Here is a 14951-nt window from a genome sequence, read left to right on the forward strand (position 1 = left end):
TACATACTTTCCTTGTCCATCAAGTGTGACCTGTGCCACCAGGCGGCCTTCAGTCTCGCTGTGGGCAGTGCTCATAGAGTTCTGGGTCAAACGTTTACGAACGTTTATTGAGGCAAGGTATAGAATCGCTATAAAAAGTCACATTCTCAAGTCTTTGGCAGTAACGTCATATGGCCTTATTTTATAAGAAACTACGTAATAGCAGTGCCTGCGTTATTAACAAGTGTGATACGAAGTTCCTTCGGACGTGTATGCATCGTACTTCTTAATAACATGAGCACCGCTTTTTAGTATTTATTCGCCAATACTAAGCCTTCCATTTTCAGTAAATATGCCCTTCCCGGACAGGAATATGTACTGATGAGCCAAAACATTATGACCACCTGCTTAATAGCTTGTTTATCCGTCTTTGGAGGGAAATACATCACTGATTCTACGTTTCAGGGACCAGACAGGTTGATGGTAGGTTTGTGGAGGTATGTGGCATTAGATGTTTACGCACAGGTAATGTAATTCGCGCAAATAAAGAGCCGCTGATTTGGGTACGCGGTGGTAGCGCGATGTATCGATCCAGATGGATGATGATGTTTAATTTGTGGGCGCTCAACTGCATGGTCGTCAGCGCCCGTACAAAGTCCCAATTTTTATACAGTCTAAGTCTTTTGCACAGTCCAATCTAGCCACTGTCACGAATGATGAAGATAATGATGAAATGTTGAGGACAACGGAAAAACCCAGTCCCTGCGCAGAGAAAATCCCTAACCTGACCGGGAATCGAACCCAGGATCCCGTGATCCAGAGGCTGCAACGCTAGCCACTAGACCACGAGCTGTGGACCAACCGAGATGGGTTTAATGGGATTGGCATCAGACGAATTTAGCCGAGACATCAGCATGGGTTCACTATAATGTTCATCAAACCACTGTAGCAGGGTTCTGGCCCGAGACACAGACAGTTGTGCTGAAAGATGACATCGCCGTCGGGGAAGACATCAAGCATGAAGGGATGCAGGTGGTCTGCAGCTGTCAGCCTGTCTTCAGTTAATACCACAGGTCCTATGCAAGCGCAGAAGAATGTCTCCCATAGCATAATACTGCTCCCACCAGCCTACGTCCGTGGCGCGCTGCACGTTTCATGCCGCCGATCACCTCAATGACGGCGTTTCTGAAGACGACCAGCCACCTAATGTAACAAACATATTACTCACCCTAACAGCCGACACGTTTCCATTGATCGGTGGTCGAATCCCGATGGTCCAGTGCCCACAGTCGTCGTATCTGACGATGTCGTTTGGTCAACGTGTGAACACCTAGAGGTGGTCCGCTGCAGAGCTCCATGATCAACACTGTACGATAAACGGTATGATCCAAAACACTTGTGCATGCACTAGTATTGTGCTCTTTGAGCAGAGATGCTCAGATCACGAGCTATCCAATTTTAAAGAGCAGACAAGCCTCCGAACACCAAGTTTTGTGAAGGGTCGTGAACGTCCAACCATTTAGCCGCTACCTCTCTCCATAAATTCTCATGGCAGTAGAGAATTTCGCCCTTCTCGAAATACTAGTTCACAGGCTCTGCTTGATAATAATCTGCACTTTGTGAAGGTAGCATATCTCAATGGATTTTCCCATTTGTAGCCCAAATCTTCACTAGGGTCATACACCGTCTGTGTCTGCTTCGCCACGTGCCCTCAGTGCCACTGGGCAGCATCCAAAGTCGCGCTGGGCAGTGGACGTAATGTTTTCGCTGATCAGTATCCGCAACGTGCGAGTGCAGGTTGTGACATATGGACGACGACGTACGGAAGTTTGGATCTGGCAGTGATACGCGTCGCGTAAAGCGGGAAATCCATGTTCGAGAGCCCGTCCGGCACAAACTTGCACTGTCCTCATTCTGATATACAGGCGATGGTGGTTCATATTCGCAGTTGCGAGTACAATTCCTACGCTACTGGCCATTAAAACTGCTACACCAAGAAGAAAGGCAGATGATAAACTGGTATTCATTGGATAGATATATTATACTAGAAATGAGATGTGATTACATTTTCCCGCAGTTTGGGTGCATAGATTCTGACAAATCAGTACCCAGAACAACCACCTTTCGCCGTAATAACGGTCTTGATACGCCTGGGCATTGCGTCAAACAGAGCTTGGATGGCGTGTACAGGTAGAGCTGCCCAAGCAGCTTCAACACGATACCACAGTTCATCAAGAGTAGTGACCAGCATATTGTGACGAGCCAGTTGCTCGGTCACCATTGACCAGACGTTTTCAGTTGGTGAGAAATCCGGAGAATGTGCTGGCCAGGACAGCATTCGAACATTTTCTGTATCCAGAAAGGCCCGTACAGCACCTGCAAATTGCGGTCGTGCATTATCCTGCTGAAATGTACGGTTTCGCAAGAATCGAATGAAGGGTAGAGCCACGGGTCGTAACACATCTGAAATGTAACGTCCACTGTTCAAAGTGCCGTCAATGAGAACAACAGGTGACCGAGATGTGTAACCAATGGCACCCCATACCATCACGCCGGATGATACGCCACTATGGCGATGACGAATACACGCTTCCAATGTGCGTTCACCGCGATGTCGCCAAACACGGATGTGACCATCATGATGCTGTAAACAGAACCTGGATTCATCCGAAAGCCGGCCTGTGTGGCCCTGCGATTCTAAGCGCTTCAGTCTGGAACCGCGTGACCGCTACGGTCGCAGGTCCGAATCCTGCCTCAGGCATGGATGTGCGTGATGTCCGTAGGTTAGTTAGGTTTAAGTAGTTCTAAGTTCTAGGGGACTGATGACCACAGATGTTATGTCCCATAGTGCTCAGAGCCATTTGAACCATCAGAAATCATCCGAAAAAATGGCGTTTTGCCATTCGTGCACCCAGGTTCGTCGTTGAGTACACCATCGCAGGCACTCCTGTCTGTGATGCAGTGTCAAGGGTAACCGCAGCCATGGTCTCCGAACTGATAGTCCATGCTGCTGCAAACGTCGTCGAACTGTTTGTGCAGATGGTTGTTGTCTTGCAAACGTCCCCATCTGTTGACTCAGGGATCGAGACGTGGCTGCACGATCCATTACAGCCATGCGGATAAGATGCCTGTCATCTCGACTGCTAGTGACACGAGGCCGTTGGAATCCAGCACGGCGTTCCGTATTACCCGCTTGAACCCACCGATTCCATATTCTGATAACAGTCATTGGATGTCGACCAACGCGAGCAGCAATGTCGCGATACGATAAACCGCAATCGCGATAGGTTACAATCCGACTTTTATCAAAGTCGGAAACATGATGGTACGCATTTATCCTCCTTACACGAGGCATCACAACAACGTTTCACCAGGCAACGCCGTTCAACTGCTGTTTGTGTATGAGAAATCGGCTGGAAACTTTCCTCATGTCAGCACGTTGTAGGTTTCGCCACCGGCGCCAACCCTGTGTGAATGCTCTGAAAAGCTATTCATTTGCATATCACAGCATCTTCTTCCTGTCGGTTAAAGTTCGCGTCTGTAGCACGTCATCTTCGTGGTGTAGTAATTTTAATGGCCAGTAGTGTATATAATAAGGGACCGTTGCAACATATTGTCCTTATCACTTTTGAAAACGGGAGAGTTTGTGCTACCACTGAAGGGCCCAACTGCGTTGGTGGACCTTATTGTAGTTCATCGTAAGCTAGGCAGGAAAATTATCATTTAGAGTTCCCTCATAACGGGGTCATCCCTGATGGGAGAAAGATGAAGAAGGAAAAAGGCTGTGTCATTTTTTAAGGAACCGTTCAAGCATTCGTCTTAATCGATTTAAGGAAACCATAGAAAACCTACGAGGTAGCATCGATAAGCACCAGTTATTTCTTGTGTGCGCAAATGGTTACCAGCAGACTAAAATACCGCAAGGCGTCTCCCCCATTCATCTTTCCTGAACCAGAGCTGTTAGCGGCTGCGACCTGAGTGGTTTGGTTGGTATTGGTGAGTCTATTTCCAATGTGCTGTTTAAGTGAGCTTGCAGTTTGCAATGTCTCACTTGAAAGAATAGCGTGTCTGTGTAAAAACTCGTGCTAAACTGTCGATGTAAGCTTTTTCAGAAAACGCTTTAGCTCAGACACAGACTTGAGGACAGGTATAAGGTTTAAAAAACGAGCAAACATTGCTTTGTGATGATCGTTCTGGTCGCCCGGCGACTGGCGTAAATGTGCAGGAAGTGACGGATCTGATTCTGCAGGTTCGTAGACACACCGTCCGAGACCTCTGCGACACGTTGAGGATGGCGGATGTGAAAGTATTCTGTCAGAAGAGTTGAACAGGGGAAGGATAGCGGCGAAATTTTGGCCACAACTGTTTCAAGATGATCAGAAGAACTCAAACAACTGCTTCCAGACAATACAGGCTTTCTTTCACAGATTGTCACTAGTTTCAACAATTAGGTTTATGAGTGCGATCCTGAAACTAAGCAATCATCGTCGCAATGGAGGAGTCATTCTTTACCCAAAAATGTTCGACAAGTCATGAGTTGTTTTCTGTCGTTGTTGGTCGGCTTTTTTGACGGTGACGGGATTTTTCATAAAGAAGTTGTTCCCCCTCGTCGGACAGTCAATAAAGCGTTCTATCACTATATTGTAAGACGTTTGATGGGGGACGCGAGGAGGAAACGACGACGGAAGTGACGTGCGAAAAGCTGGGTGCTCCACCGTGGCAATGCACAACTGCATACATTGAACATTACTGAGGAACTTCTGAATAGAAACAAGCTGTCAAATGTTCCTCGCCCGCTCTTTTCACCACACTAAGCTCGTAATGGGTTCTTACTCTTTCCCCGCGACCAAGACCAAACCGAAGAGACGTAGGTTTGATACAGCAGAGAAGATTCGGGCGTAAACGCGGACGGAGCTAAACTTCTTAACAAAGAAAGACTTGCAGGACGCAGTTCACATGGGACACAAACGTTGGGGCGGTTGTATTCGCTTCCAAGGGGACCACTTCGAAGGTGATGGTACAGAGTAAGATGTAGGTAAGACGTAATAAGTTTAAATAACGTGTCGTTGTTGTGGTCTTCAGTCCGAACGCTGCTTTGGTGGAGCTCTCCGTCCTACTCTATCCTGTGCGAGCCTCTTCTTCTCTAAATAACGCCTGCAACCTACATCCACTAGATCCATTAAACCTGCTTACAGCATTTAACATTGGTCTCTACCTACACTCGCCCCTTACCCACTCACCCCGTTGCACACACATACACACTTTCTTCCATTACGAAACTGGCGATTCCCTGATACCACTAGTTGTGTCCTACCACCTGATCGCTTATTTTAGCCAAGTTATGCCATAAATTTCTTTTTTCCCCTAATTCGAGACAGTAGTTCCTCTACCCATCTACTCTTCAGCGTTCTTCTGCAGCACCATATATCAAAAAATTTGATTCTATTCGTGTCTGAATTGACTATCGCCCACGTTTCACTTCCTTACCAATCTGCACTCTGTACAAATACCACCAGAAAAGGCTTCCCACCATTTATATGTATTTTAAATGTTAACAGATTTGTCTTTTTCAGAAACGCTTTTCTTGCTATTGCAGTCTGCATTTTTAAATCATCTCTACTTCGCTGTATACAGGGAGGAGAAAAATAGTGTCACGAAATTTTAGCCGTGGATATCTGATGCCAGTAGGAACCAAAATTACTAATGTTGTGTATGAAACTTCCTGGCAGATTAAAACTGTGTGCCCGACCGAGACTCGAACTCGGGACTTTGCCTTTCGCGGGCAAGTGCTCTACCATCTGCGCTACCGAAGCACGACTCACGCCCGGTCCTCACAGCTTTAAAGTTTGGAAGGTAGGAGACGAGATACTGGCAGAAGTAAAGCTGTGAGGACCGGGAGTGAGTCGTGCTTCGGTAGCTCAGATGGTAGAGCACTTGCCCGCGAGAGGCAAAGGTCCCGAGTTCGAGCCTCGGTCCGGCACACAGTTTTAATCTGCCAGGAAGTTTCATATCAGCGCACACTCCGCTGCAGAGTGAAAATCTCATTCTGGAATGTTGTGTATGTCGACAACGCACCGTTTCTAACTACAGAAACTTGGCACCAGGCACTCCGATTGGCCGCGGGATTGTCCTGTTGCCGAATGCTCTGGACAACGCATGACTGTGAATGCTTTGCCTGCCGGAGATCGCGATGTATACCAGGCGGTGCGCAAGCTCCGTAGTAGCGCACCAGGCTTCCACTGTGGCGAGAGTCTGCCGCGGTCTCGACACGTCCATTGTAGTTTCATGATAAGACGTACCGGGAACAAACTCGTCAACAGCTATTAGTTCGCGCACAGAAAGTCTTTTACAAATTGAGTCGGCCGTGAAAAGGGCCTTTTTGTAGCTAGGACATCATTTACTTAAAGCAGGTGCTGGAACTGGCGACCCTCTGACGCGACACAAACTTGGTAACGACGAACGGTGTTGTGTCGAACTCTTTCAAGGATTCCTGGCATTACCCTGATGTGATTGGCGGCGTGTTGAATTCGATCCATTAATTACTCTTCGTTTCTAGGTGGTTCGCGTCCAGGAGGGAGAACTAGAAACTTGAAGAATCCCCACAGGAAAAAGTCCGGTGGCGTGAGGTCTGGTGACCGCGGGGGCCATGTCCTACGAGCACCTCTGCCAATTACCCGGCTGTCGAAGAGTTCATCTAAATATCCGCGCACTTCACGACATGCGCGGACGCCCCATCGTGCTCCAACTACATGCATAGCCGTATGTCCAGGGGAACATCTTCCAGCAGGCCGGGTAGAGTTTCTTGCAAAAAGTGAAGACAATTTGCGCCGTTAAGTCGAGGAGGTAGACGGACCATCCAAATCACAAGGTCACCCACAATTTCTACCCAAATGATGAGCAAAATTCATTCCTGGTGTCCGTGGATGTACCTGACGTGAGGATTTCCCCTTGCTCAGTAATGAACATTTCGAATGTTGTAAAGGCCATCCTGAAGGAAGGTGTACTCGTCGGTAAACAACACAATGGTGGAGAAGTCGGCATCTCGTGCAACAAGTCGCAGAAACCACTGGCAAAACCCTGGCTTGTGTTCATAGTCCGCCACAGGATTTAAGTCTCGGACGGGTGGAAACTAAATGGAAGCTGGCCGTCATCCCTCGGAACCTCCCAGACTAACTGATGGGTGACCTCCAAGTCGTGTCAACCGCTCGAGTGCTTGTCGGAGGTGCTTGCTCGAAGCGCTCGAGAACAGGCTCTTCAAATGCAGCATCCCGTAGTGTTCGAGGTCTTCCAGCATCAACATGATATCCCGGTAACAAGCCTGTTTCGCCAAGTCGCCGGTGAATTGCTGTAAACGCTTATGGATATGGGTGGCGTCTTGCTGGGTACCGTTCCTTATACAACCGTCGAGCTCCATGCGCATTACCGCCAGCTAGTCCATACACAAAAACCACATCTCGTTGGTCTCGAATGAATAATGTGCCGCCATGCTTACTGTATGACTAAATCGTAGGTGGCGTGTGTGTGCTCCGAATTCCTATAACGAGAGGTGGAGACAAAGAGCATGACCTATTCGACACGTGTGCGTATCACGTTGGGGCAGCGATGGAGCGAGGGAAGTTTGTATGTGTGAACAGCAACCATAGCGCTGCCCGTCAACTGATGAACGGCAACAGGGCAATCCCACGGCCAATCGGAGCGCGTGACGCCAAGTTTCTGTAGTTCAAAAATGGTGCGTTGTCGATCTACACAACATTAGTAATTTTGCTTCCTACTGGTATCAGCTACCCAGGGTTAAAATTTCGTGAGACAAGTTTTCTGTGCCCTGTATACGCAGATTGAAGTGACGAATCAAAATTTTACCACGGCTGGGATTCGTACCCAAATCTCCTGCTCACTAGGCAGATGCGCTAACGACAGCTCCACCCTGGCACAGTGGCTTTTGACGAATGCACCTACTACCCTAGCATGCCCTCTTCCTCAATCCAGTTTCCTATTCTCTATTCCCTTTGTGGGAATTCTAGACACCAATTCTTAAATCTGTATGGTTGGATCAGGAAATCGAACTCTGCTTCTCCCGGAAGTGAGAAGCGCTGGTAATCCATTTGCGGTCCTTGGCAGTAGTCAGAATGGAATGCTAGTCTTTTGTATGGCAGCCACACACTCTGACCACTCAGCTACGGAAACAGCAAAGGCGCCTTGTCTTTAACAGCAATACAGAGAAGATACGAGTGTAGCTAGAGACAGCACCTGCGTGTGAACAGCGGCGACCACGATCAGCAGGTAGGCGGTGAGCGCCGCGGAGGTACCCTTGTCCATGGTGGCGGCTGCAGGTGATGGTCGCACAGAACGCTGGGGAAGAATATCGCTACGGGAGCTGCGTGCCTCCTTATGAGAAGACGGCGCGGCCTTGCCGCTGGAAAATGATAGATTACCGCCAGTAATTACGCGTGGGGGGCGTGACTGGCCCTTGTAGGTCTCCTGTACTGCCGTGAGGCCGGCAGTGGAGGAAACGACCGTGACAAGATGGATGTCCGACATCAAGGGCCACGACAGAGCGAGCTGGCGCGCTGTTGGGGCTCTTGGCTCGCATTTGGGTGGACAACGGCTCAAGCTCATGTTTTTTTGTAAGTTATCTACTGCAAAAAAAAAAAAAAAAAAAAAAAAAATGGACTTCCTCAAGGATCAGTTCTAGCACCCTTGCTCTTCAACCTACACAGTGGCATGCCTAACACTAGTAGCAAAACGTTTTGCCATGTCAGTGACCATGCAATAGTCTACGCTTGAGAAAGGAGAAAATATCTTGTCTAGAGACTTAGAAGCTCTCAGTATTGATTACAAAGCATGGAGACTCAAATCAAACACAAACAAGGCAGAAATCTCCACTTTCAAACAGCAAACTATCAGCTCAGTGTGAATTTCTGTCGACACAGGATCAGACACAGTAACAGACTGAGTAGCTTGGTGTCACACTCGATCGGTCTTCAATGTACAGAAGACACCTGGAAAATACTAGCTTCAAGCTAAAGACACAACTTCAGAAGGAAACTGGTTGACACAACCTAGGGTGCTGAAGCATCCACTGGATGCAATGCAGCTTTGGCAATAATATACCCAGTTGCTGAGTACTATGTCCCAATATGGCAACACAGTGCTTGTACAAGGAAACTGGACAGCCATCTGAATGAATCAATCAGCATTATTATAGGTGCACAAAAAGCACATCAATGCCTTCGCTACACATAATAAGCAACATTCCACCACCTGAACTGCAATGCCAACAATCCGCCAATCTATCCCCTAACCTTCCAATTCGTACCATCTTAAATGACCCTCCTCCAGACAAATTGATGTGTTATACTGTGGGATAACGGAAGAAACAAGAAGTTTATTTAATATGTCAAGGGTTGTATCAACGACAGCCGAAATCATTCAATGGCGAAAGATGAAAATTTGTGCCAGACCGCGAGTCGAACTCGGATACCCCACTTTCCGTGAGCAGTCACCTTAATGGCTTTGGCTATCCGAGAATGCTTCACGTCGAGTCCAAATTCTCAACTTATTGCACACTCATAAGTTGCGTCCCTGCTCATTTTAACTAATTTTCTCGCAGCATTTCCTATATTCCCCCAAGAGGATTGGGCCCTATTGTGCCTCTGCAGTTACAGTTGTTGTACGTGTAACTTATGTGTGGTGTCGGTTCTGTCGGACATGTCCAACCGAGCAGACACCACACATTTACAGTGATCAGTCAAAACATCACGACCACCTGCCTAATAGTCGCTATGTCCACCTTCGGCATGGACGCCGGCCGCAGTGGCCGTGCGATTCAAATGATTCAAACGGCTCTGAGCACTATGGGACTTAACATCTGAGGTCATCAGTCTCCTAGAACTTAGAACTGCTTGAACCTAACTAACCTAAGGACATCACACACATCCACGTCCGAGGCAGCATACGAACCTGCGGCCGTAGCGGTCGCTCGGTTCCAGACTGTAGCGCCTAGAACCGCTCGGCCACAATGGGCGGCGGCCGAGCGGTTCAAGGCGCTACAGTCTGGAACCGAGCGACCGCTACGGTCGCAGGTTCGAATCCTGCCTCGGACATGGATGTATGTGATGTCCTTAGGTTAGTTAGGTTTAAGTAGTTCTAAGTTCTAGGGGACTGATGACCTCAGATGTTAAGTCCCATAGTGCTCAGAGCCATATGAACTATTTTTTTTTTCGGCACGGACAACAGCGGCAGTACGTCGTGCCATGGAAAGAATGAGGCCTCGGCAGGTCGCTGGAGAGAGTTGGGACCACATTTACACACAGAAGTTCCCCAGTTCTCGTAAATTCCGTTGACGGGGATAGGCGATGACCTCTGACGCCTCCTTCAATCACATCCCAGATGTGTTCGCTTGGGTTCAGATCTTTAGATCTGAGGGGCCAGCACATCAATTGGAACTCGCCAATGTGTTGGTCGAACCACTCCATCACACTCCTGGCCTTGTGACGTGGGGCATTATCTTACTGAGGAATGCTACTGCCGTCGGAAACTAGATCGTCATTAAGGGATACACGTGGTTTGCAACCAGTGTACGGTACTTCTTGGCCTTAATGGTGCCACTGTACTCATGGATGCCCATGTGAACGTTCCTTAGAGCATAATGGAGCCGCTCACAGCTTGTCCCCGTCCGGCAGGAGCTGTTCCCTTGGAAGGCGACGGATTCGCACCCTTCTGTCGTCATGAAGAAGAGTACAGGGTTATTACAAATGATTGAAGCGATTTCACAGCTCTACAATAACTTTATTATTTGAGATATTTTCACAATGCTTTGCACACACATACAAAAACTCAAAAAGTTTTTTTTAGGCATTCACAAATGTTCGATATGTGCCCCTTTAGTGATTCGGCAGACATCAAGCCGATAATCAAGTTCCTCCCACACTCGGCGCAGCATGTCCCCATCAATGAGTTCGAAAGCATCGTTGATGCGAGCTCGCAGTTCTGGTACGTTTCTTGGTGGAGGAGGTTTAAACACTGAATCTTTCACATAACCCCACAGAAAGAAATCGCATGGGGTTAAGTCGGGAGAGCGTGGAGGCCATGACATGAATTGCTGATCATGATCTCCACCACGACCGATCCATCGGTTTTCCAATCTCCTGTTTAAGAAATGCCGAACATCATGATGGAAGTGCGGTGGAGCACCATCCTGTTGAAAGATGAAGTCGGCGCTGTAGGTCTCCAGTTGTGGCATGAGCCAATTTTCCAGCATGTCCAGATACACGTGTCCTGTAACGTTTTTTTCGCAGAAGAAAAAGGGGCCGTAAACTTTAAACCGTGAGACTGCACAAAACACGTTAACTTTTGGTGCATTGCGAATTTGCTGCACGAATGCGTGAGGATTCTCTACCGCCCAGATTCGCACATTGTGTCTGTTCACTTCACCATTAAGAAAAAATGTTGCTTCATCACTGAAAACAAGTTTCGCACTGAACGCATCCTCTTCCATGAGCTGTTGCAACCGCGCCGAAAATTCAAAGCGTTTGACTTTGTCATCGGGTGTCAGGGCTTGTAGCAATTGTAAGCGGTAAGACTTCTGCTTTAGCCTTTTCCGTAAGATTTTCCAAACCGTCGGCTGTGGTACGTTTAGCTCCCTGCTTGCTTTATTCGTCGACTTCCGCGGGCTACGCGTGAAACTTGCCCGCACGCGTTCAACCGTTTCTTCGCTCACTGTAGGCCGACCCGTCGATTTCCCCTTACAGAGGCATCCAGAAGCTTTAAACTGTGCATACCATCGCCGAATGGAGTTAGCAGTTGGTGGATCTTTGTTGAACTGCGTCCTGAAGTGTCGTTGCACTGTTATGACTGACTGATGTGAGTGCATTTCAAGCACGACATACGCTTTCTCGGCTCCTGTCGCCATTTTGCCTCACTGCGCTCTCGAGCGCTCTGGCGGCAGAAACCTGAAGAGCGGCTTCAGCCGAACAAAACTTTATGAGTTTTTCTACGTATCTGTAGTGTGTCGTGACCATATGTCAATGAATGGAGCTACAGTAAATTTATGAAATCGCTTCAATCATTTGTAATAGCCCTGTATATTGGGATTCATCAGACCATGCAACGCTCTGCCTCTGGGCAGTCCAGTGCCGATGCTCACGTGCTCGTTCCAGTCGTAGTTGCCGATGTGGTGTTAACTTTGCATCATGCATGTCGTCCTCTGAAGAGGCCCATCGGGTATCTGTGTATTCAGACACACTGCCCAACAGTAAAGCCTGATGTTAGTTCCGCCACAGTTCATGGCCTGTCGTATTATACCAGTCTGCCCAGCGTACGTCGTCCGAAATCTGTAACGAGGGGTGGCCGCCCAACCCCACTGCTTTGGTTTCACCACGTGTTGAAGACACTCACCACAGCACTCCTCGAACGTCCAACAAGTCGTGCAGTTTCCGAGACGCTCGTGCAGAGCTTCCGGGCCATCACAATCTCCCCTCGGTCAAACTCGGATAGATTGCGCGCCTTCCCCATTCTACACACGGACATCACGTCCACTGAATGCACCGTGCGTGGGTCTGACTAGCAGTCATTCCTCGCCAGGTGGTGCTGCTGTCGCCTGGACAGGTTTATATCAATAGTAGCCCGGTAGTCATAATGTTCTAGCTTATCAATGTATTGTACAAACGAGAAATTTGATATTAAAGAAGAGTGCTGCAACAGATGGACTGCTGCAACAATAAAACAAAAAGGTGTTCAAGATCCAGCTGCCAACCTACCAGGATACGATCTGAAGAGAAGTGACTGAACGAGACTGAAAACAGGATAATAACAGGCAGAGCTGGGTGCAATGTTGTGATGCACAAATGAGGACTGCGAAAGTCGCGAGCGTGCGACTGCAGGGCCCCAGAACAAACTGTTCTGCGCATTGTCAGAGTCTACACTCTGAGGAAGTACTGAGGACCATTGATTGTACTTCTGAATGAAGCTCCCTCTGCTATCAGTTCACTTCATTCACTATATGTTGAACTCTGATTAAATGTACCTTCTTTAATTAATAGTCAGTTATAGAGTTTAACCTATCTGAGTACCCAGCGTTGCTCGAGCACGTATTTATTCTAATCTCCTATTAGTCCATCTTCTCCTTCCCCTCTCTCTAACTGCCTCCTCCTGTCCCCCACCCCCCCGTGTCCATCTCCTCTCCCCCACTCCCCACACTCTCTCCTCTTTTTCTGCTCCTCACTCTCTCTGTCCAATGGCTCCTCCCCGTCTCTCCATCTGCTTCTTCCCCTTCTCCCCATCTTCTCCTCCCCGCTTCTCTCTCCAGGTCACCATGCTCACTCCAAGAGGGGGCTGGAGTTTCTTAACGCTACAGTACTTCTGATCGTAACTAATATGTAAACCAAATTTCGCTGAAGTCATTAAAGGGGTTTAAAATCAGCTTTCTACCTGTGGTTTTGCCTCTGTATGAACATGTCAAATATATATATTTCACATATACTTAACATATTTCACATGCATCTCTGTACATATTTCACCTGTATCTCTAACGAATTTGGCATTGCAGTTTCATTTTCACGTATCTCAATGTTTATGACATCACATCTCCTGCACCATGTGCTATAAAATGATATAATTTTGCAGGTACGCTGAGAAGCCAAAGAAACTGGTACACCTGCCTCATATTGTGTAGGACCCTAGCGAGCACCCAGAAGTGCCGCAACACGACGTGGCATGGACTCGACTAATGTCTGAAGTAGTGCTGGAGGGAACTGACACCATGAATCCTGCAGGGCTGTCCATAAATCCGAAAGCGTACGACGGGGTGGAGATCTCTTCCGAACGGCGCATAGCAAGGTATCTCAGATATACTCAATTATGTTCATGTCTGGGGAGTTTGGTGGCCAGTGGAAGTGTTTAAACCCAGACGAGTGTTCCTGGAGCCACTCTGTAGCAGTTCAGGACGTGTGGGATGTCGCATTGTCCTGCTGGAATTGCCCACGTCCGTCGGAATGCATAATGGGTATGAATAGATGGAGTCAATCATACTGGACGCTTACGTAAGTGTCACCTGTCAGAGTCGCATCTAAATGTATAAGGGGTCCCATATCACTATAACTGCCCACGCCTTACACCATTACAGAGTCTCCATCAGCTTGAACAAATGGTTCAAATGGCTCTGAGCACTATGGGACTCAACTGCTGAGGTCATTAGTCCCCTAGAACTTAGAACTAGTTAAACCTAACTAACCTAAGGACACAACAAACATCCATGCCCGAGGCAGGATTCGAACCTGCGACCGTAGCGGTCTTGCGGTTCCAGACTGCAGCGCCTTTAACCGCACGGCCACTTCGGCCGGCCAGCTTGAACAGACCCCTGCTGGGATGCAGGGTCCATGGATTTATGAGGTTGTCTCCATAAGCGTACACGTCAGTCCGCTCGATACAATTTGAAACGAGAGTTGTGCGACCAAGCTACATGTTTCCAGTCATCAACAGTCCAATGTGTGTTGACGAGCTAAGGCGAGACGTAAGGCTTCGTGACGTGGAGAGATCAAGGGTACACGATTGGGCCTTCGGCTCTGAAAGCCCATATCGATGATGTTTCGTTGAATGGTTCGCACGCTGACACTTGTTGATCGCCCAGCAATGAACTCTGCAGCAATTTGCGGAAGGGTTGTGCCTCTGCCATGTTGAACGATTCTCTTCAGTCGTCGTTGATCCTGTTCTTCCAGAATCTTTAACCGACCGCAGCGATGTCGCAGATCTGATGTTTTACCGGATTTCTGATATTCACGGTTCACTCGTGAAATGGTCGTATGGAAAAATCACCACTTCCTCGCTACCTAGAAGATGCTGTGTCGATCGCTCGTACGCCGACTATAGCACCACGTTCAAACGCAAATCTTGATAACCAACCATTGTAACAGCAGTAACCGATCTAACAACCGTGCCATATACTTGTTGTCTTGTATAGGCGTTGCCGACCGCAG

General features: G+C 48.1%; 1 protein-coding gene across 1 annotated transcript in view; it reads right to left on the minus strand.

The window, feature by feature from the left end:
* The window catches only part of LOC124551083 (general odorant-binding protein 72-like), a 62789-nt gene extending 54452 nt beyond the window's left edge, over positions 1 to 8337 (minus strand). Inside the window, exon 1 of the mRNA XM_047126009.1 lies at positions 8227 to 8337. Within this exon, the coding sequence (XP_046981965.1) occupies positions 8227 to 8295 (69 nt within the window). The 5' untranslated portion in view covers positions 8296 to 8337. The remainder of the gene's footprint in view (positions 1 to 8226) is intronic.
* Positions 8338 to 14951: the final 6614 nt, after the last annotated feature.

This window comes from Schistocerca americana, chromosome 9 (assembly GCF_021461395.2).
Source record: "Schistocerca americana isolate TAMUIC-IGC-003095 chromosome 9, iqSchAmer2.1, whole genome shotgun sequence".
NCBI classification, from domain to species: domain Eukaryota; kingdom Metazoa; phylum Arthropoda; class Insecta; order Orthoptera; family Acrididae; genus Schistocerca; species Schistocerca americana.